Here is a 6464-nt window from a genome sequence, read left to right as displayed (position 1 = left end):
ATATGGAGATAATGATGCAAATAAACAGATAAAAACTCCTTGGGTTTGATGTACAGAATAGACATACATGTGTACATGTAAATAAAGAAAAGGCAAAGCCTGAAAAGTTTTCAAATGATTAACGTTCAAATATAAATATATTTATAGTTATATATTTACATTCAAATATAAACATGTTTATATATATTTATGTATTTATATATTACTCAGATTACATAGACTCAAAGAAATAAATGGGAGAAGATATGGTGTTAGAAGTCCGATAGCTGTTTCTCGGGGCTCGGAGTCACTTCATAATGTTGGCTGATGTAATTCACCAAACATTTGCAACCAGTAATGGAAGCAAACAAACATTGTAAAAATCGAACCTCCTTCTTCAGAGTGGAGAGACAGAGAAATTTAAAGGTACAGTGAGTGTAGTGGAAGGCAAGCCAGTAGTATCGGCGGGAGAAGGTAGGTGTTTCAATAAATGTGTGGAGAGTGTTGGAAAAATGAAAGGAAGAAGAGATGAGAGAGTCACCCCCAGAAACAGCTGTCGGACTCGTAACACCATATCTTCTCTCCTCTAATTCTTTGAGTCTGCGTGATCTGAGTAAGTTTGCTTTATTGGTAAATGAATATGTATATATTTATACTTGAATGTTAATCATCAAGAAATTTGTCAATCTTTGCCTTTTCTTTATTCACCTGTACACATGTATATATGTTCTATACAAGAAACCCAAGGAGTTTTATCTGTTGCTTTAAATCATTCTGTCTGTCTGTTTGTCAGTTTGTCTGTCTCTCTCTCACACATACACACACATCTATTCATACATGCATATATGTGCGCGCGTATATATTATATATATATATATATATATATATATAATTTTAAAATAGGATAAGATCTTAAAAAGAATTTGTCAACTAGTTAGCGGGAAAAACCTCACAAGAGAAAAAGATCCACCAATTTTTTCACTTAAATATATTTATTTATATTATATAGAGGGCATTATTACACATAAATGCCACACGTTAGGAGGGGCTCAAAGTCAAAACTACTAAAATAAATAAACACATCGTACCGAATGTAATTCTCGAAGAAAGACATTTAAAAATAAAATTCAGCTGCATATCACCTGTGATTTCGTAATCGGTGCAGTGTTTTGCACTCTTTACTCGTCAGTGCAAGCATAATTCAAGATTTATAATGAATGAACAAAATCAACATACCAGACGAATAACCATCGTATCCACCGTAGTATTTAGAGTTGTTTACCCCTTATACATCTATGTAAATGGCAGGCTTTTTCGAATTGCATTTCGGTAACAACGTACTTATTCGGAATAAAAATTCAGTATTGAATATACTCCGGTTAAATTTATAATTTAAAAATAGGATAATCTCTTCAAAAGAATTTATCAAGTAGTTAGCGTGAAAAACCTCACAAGAGAAAAAATCCACCAATTCTGTTTTTAAATGTCTTGCATCGAGAATTACATTCGGTACGATATGTTTATTTATTTTAGTAGCTTTGACTTTGAGTCCCTCCTAGCGTGTGGCATTTATGTGTAATAGTGCCCTCTATATAATATAAATAAATATATATATATTTAAGTGAAAAAATTCTTTCAGTTTCTGTCTACCAAACCCAATTACAAGGCTTTGGTCGGCCCGAGGCTATAGTAAGAACGTGTACAAATTGACTTAAATTTCAGTACTTTTTTATTGTGTAAATTAATTAATACAACGATTTTCATTTTCGTTCAGACGTTGTGATTGGAGCGCCATTTGAAGACGATAATATTGGTTGTATTTATATTTATAATGGAGGAAAAGAAGGACTTGCCAATGATACAGTGCAAAGAATTTGCGGAGGAACTTTTAAAACTCTCTTAGGCTTTGGTTGGAGTATTTCAAAGTCGGTTGATGTAGACAAAAATGGTTATAACGGTCAGTAAATTTTCATTGTCTTATTTTTTGAAAAACATTGTTCTCATAAATGCACAGATTACAAAATAAATTAGCAGATGGAATATTGAAGCTTTGCACTTTAATTAAACCATTTCCATTATCCCTTTTCAGTTATACTCAAAAGTTTCACAATATTAATTGTCTGTAAGAATATATCTTTGGTTTACTGTAATATAAAACAATAAGCAAAAAAGAAAAAAAACCTGTCAGATAATTCAATCAAAGATGTTATATCAGCCTCTCTGTTTGTCTATGTCTTTCTGAGTATCTCCTCACTTTTTCCTTCTCTCTCAATTTGAATTTAAAAGTAATTTCAGAGTATGAAATACTATGCAATTAGTTTATCTTGATATTCCCACTGATCTTATGCTATTAAGTTTATAAACGTTTGAGCAATAACCTCCCATATTTCTTTCAGCTATAATGTATCTAGGACTACATTATGCAATTTGAAACGTAAGATATACCTTTATATCTCCATGGGGAGATAGACCTTTATATCTCCATGGGTAGATGAAGATAGAGTGGATCTAACAGCTTTCTTGTTTTCTAAACACTTCATCAAGCTTATTCACTCTCATGTTCCTGGGCATATGGGTAGCTGATAGCCATTTATTGTGTTTAGTGCACTATAAATAATGAATTATTGCTTGATGTTGGCACAGGCATTGTTATGTCAATTAGACTGAATACTTAGCTGAGTCCTGGTTTGTATGCACTATAAATAGCTATAATTTACTTATTTCCTCGTGGAAAGACATAGGTAGTGTTTCTATGATAAATATCGAAGAAACTAGAAACTAATTTGATCGATCTGAGGAATAACCAGTTCCATAACTTTACACAGCGTATTTTACTGTTTTACTTTTACCTTGAGTGTTTCTTAAAAGATATGCTTTATATTTTACAATATTATATTATTTGACCTATCTTATCAACACATGAATTTTTATGCAAATTAGACTGACCACTTTAGAGTAAACCTAATTAATACATTACTCATGCAGCGGCGATTCAAGAACAATTTGGTTGCTAATTCTTGCACGTCGAGCTACTCTTGAGAGTACGAAATAATAGATATTTTCCATTTGTAGGATATCATTTTTCGAGATAAATATTATTAAATTTAAAATTAGAAAACATACTTTGAGTGACTGCAGATATTTAAACGTTTACAAATCTATTCTGGTTTCTTTTACAGATTTTGCTGTCAGTGCATTGATTTCCAACAAAGTTGCCATTTTGAGAGGTCGTCCTATCATAGAAGTTTCGGTTAATATGGATCTAAACAATGCAAACTTGTCCGAATCAAATATAATTAATATTACTCTTATTTTCTTATATAATACTAAACATTCATCTTCAAACGATTTGGGTAAGGAAAAACAAGAGAAACATCACTTATTATCCATTTATCATTTTCCTGAGAAACGTCATTATAGCAAAAACAATTTAAAAGCGTAGGGATTGAAACAATTATGCGTTGACCTGTTATGCTGAGTATGTGCATTCTCTCACCAGCGTTGTGCGGCAAGCATGTCCAAAACGTTCTCTTCTGGCTCAGTTCAACAAACTCTAAATTGGTCGAAAGTACAAATGTATACTTTAGAAAGTACAATTGTACTTAATGTATACTTTAGAATTATTCTGTATTTATTACATAAAATTGCATTCGATATGATTGGATGCGTGCCAAAGCTAGAAGGCATTTTGTTCATTCAGCTCCTCAAGGCTATAAGCAATCCGGTTTCGACCCTGTGAGTAAAATATCAGAATTTCATATCCTGATTTGCGATGTTGGGCGATTGAATTCAAAATTTATTTCGATTATTTGCGGTACTGATCTGAAATCTTCCCACAAACCTGGTCGAAATGCAAACTAGTCTAGCTCTCCTTTTAATCACTATATGAACACATATGTTAAGCCGAGTTCCAATGATTCAATATAAATATATATATATATATATATATATATATATATATATATATATATAGGAAGGACTATTATTGAACTAAAAAAAACATAAAGACTCTACAATGTATCGGTATAATTATTTTTTAATTTTTGTATATGTTTATTATTATTTTTTGAAAAAAACATTTAAATTTCTTTTTTCCCCTTCCTCAATTTAAAAAAAAATTATTTTCCCTTTTCAAATCTTGAAAATTTGCTTTGCGATGAAAACCGGTTTGAGTTATTATTTTTTTCATTTTCCATAGACCCATTTTTATTAAAATTTACCTTCAATTTAGCATCCTGCCTTTTTATAATTTTTCCTCTATCATTTCTCCACGTGTGGTCAATACAACTCCACCATTCATTGATTTATATATATATATCGCGTAGTATCATAGAAAAATCGTTCGTGATTAAAACAAGTGTAACTTAGATTTGTTCTGTTTTAAATTTTATTTATCCTTTCTTCTTCAGTCCTGGGCTATAAACTGGAAGTTGATACAGCCACAGTTCGTTCGAATAAACGTTTACGCCTGAGTGACAGTGTTGGCTCAGATACAGAAATAGAAGAAAAAATCACATTAAAAAGAAATGAAAGTGTTTCCAAAACATTCACTGCAGTTTTGAAAGTAAGGACTATATGTACATTATATTATATTGAATCTTTGGCAGTTAGAGTTGGCTGAGTGGGTATTAACAACCATCCATCGGGTTAGAGAACGGTCTCTAGTTGTGACCACTGTCAACAGCACATTCCATTTAACCGTTGACACTATCGACATTACAGTTCATATAGCTGTAAACAGCTACTGATGGATTATGTCAAAGTGATTTCCTGCAGATATTTTAATACAAAACATTCAGTCAATTCCATACTATTTGAATGGGATATATAAGACTTTCTGTCTCTGACATCTCAGAACATTGCTATCAAAGTATTCCCTTAGTATATTGTGTGTTCTGATTTATGTGTCTATTCGCATCTATTCTTCTGTCATTGGCACATCAAAGATATACAGTTCTATCTGTTGTTTCCTGTAATTTCAAACTTATGAGCATGCGCGAACTTGCAAGCAGAAAATCTAAGAGGTAATAAAATCTGTGTTGACTGAAGTATATCGTAGTTTCAATTCGCCTGGAGTTTTCTCTTATTCTACACCACATAACATTTTCTTCAATTATGTTTTTAAATAGATATATAAGGAATAATTTTTGAAACGCCATTTGTCATTTCAAAATCCATTAATATCAATTACAAGCTTTGATGCTGCTACCATTTTGTACCTAAAATGCACTGGAGTTGATTGAATTAAGAACTCAACCCTCTTGATATGTCTTGAACAGGAATATGTTCCATTATACAAACATTTCTGTGTCACATAACAGGAAAATGAAAGATATTGATAGCTTAGTCGGTTCTGGTAAAATTAATTTACAAAGGCAAGGTCCATATTATAGACTCATTTAATGACTGATTTTCTATGTAGGCTCTGATATGTCATTAGAATAAAGTTATATAGAAATCTTTATCTTATAACAATAATGGTACTGTGTGTACAATAGATTATTATTCACCTTTACTGGATAAAATGTATAATATCCTCAAGGACAAGCGAGATTGCAACACAAGTTCGTTTCTAGGTCGTAGGTATTTCACTTAGGCCACAAATACCTGAATATCTCAGAAATACTTGAGTATCTCTCACTCCTTGATGTTAACCGAGTTGATCATCCGTTGAGGTTGTGCCAAGTCGAGCAATCGTATTTTAAATATTTCTCTTTCACAATGTATTCATACAACTCTTCATACTTTGTGACAATAACTATTTTAAATTAATGTATTACTAACTTCGATGTTTTTCAATCATCACTTTCAGTCAAACATTGCTGACTTCTTAACGCCTCTCAAGTTCAATTTATCCTACTGCATCCATTCGCATAAGAATTTGCGGACAAACTTCGACCAATTTTCAATCGAAAAAAAGATGTCTTGAAAGTAGTAAGTATAATTAGGATTTTGCGGTGTTGCGGGTTGATAAATACTTAATGCAAAATGTAATCCATTCTTAATTACAGCTGTTCATATTCTGGATTGATATCCTACCCTAATGTCATCATATTAATCTCATATTTATCTGATGTAAGAATTCAATCTAAACTTCAAAAGCTCTATATTTTAAAAGTCAGTTCTAAGTAATTTTATTTTAATGTACATAATTCCTTTAAGATGGTGAGCTAGCAGAATCGTGAGAACAGCGGGAGAAATGCTTAGCAGAATTTCGCATGTTCTTTATGTTCTAAGTTCAAATTTCGCGGAGGTAGACTTTGTCTTTCATCTTTTCGAGGTCGATAAAGTAAGTACCATTTGAGTACTGGGGTCGATTTAATAGACTTACCCGCTGCCCCAAAATTGCTAGACTGTGCCGAAATTTGAAATCAGTATATATAATTCCTTTAAGGTGGCGAGCTAGCAGAATCGTTACCGCACCGGAAAAGTGTTTTGCGGTATTTCTTCCGACTTTATGTTCTGAGTTCAAATGCTGTCGGGGG

General features: G+C 32.1%; 1 protein-coding gene across 1 annotated transcript in view; it reads left to right on the top strand.

Moving 5' to 3' along the window:
• Nucleotides 1-6464, top strand: part of LOC115214908 (integrin alpha-9) — a 41316-nt gene that overhangs the window by 33089 nt on the left and 1763 nt on the right. Inside the window, exons 11-14 of the mRNA XM_029783967.2 lie at nt 1754-1936; nt 3159-3332; nt 4389-4543; nt 5792-5913. Of these exons, the coding sequence (XP_029639827.1) occupies nt 1754-1936; nt 3159-3332; nt 4389-4543; nt 5792-5908 (629 nt within the window). The 3' untranslated portion in view covers nt 5909-5913. The remainder of the gene's footprint in view (nt 1-1753; nt 1937-3158; nt 3333-4388; nt 4544-5791; nt 5914-6464) is intronic.

Source organism: Octopus sinensis, linkage group LG8 (genome assembly GCF_006345805.1).
Source record: "Octopus sinensis linkage group LG8, ASM634580v1, whole genome shotgun sequence".
Taxonomy (NCBI): Eukaryota; Metazoa; Mollusca; class Cephalopoda; order Octopoda; family Octopodidae; genus Octopus; species Octopus sinensis.
This window is presented reverse-complemented; position numbering and strand designations above follow the sequence as displayed.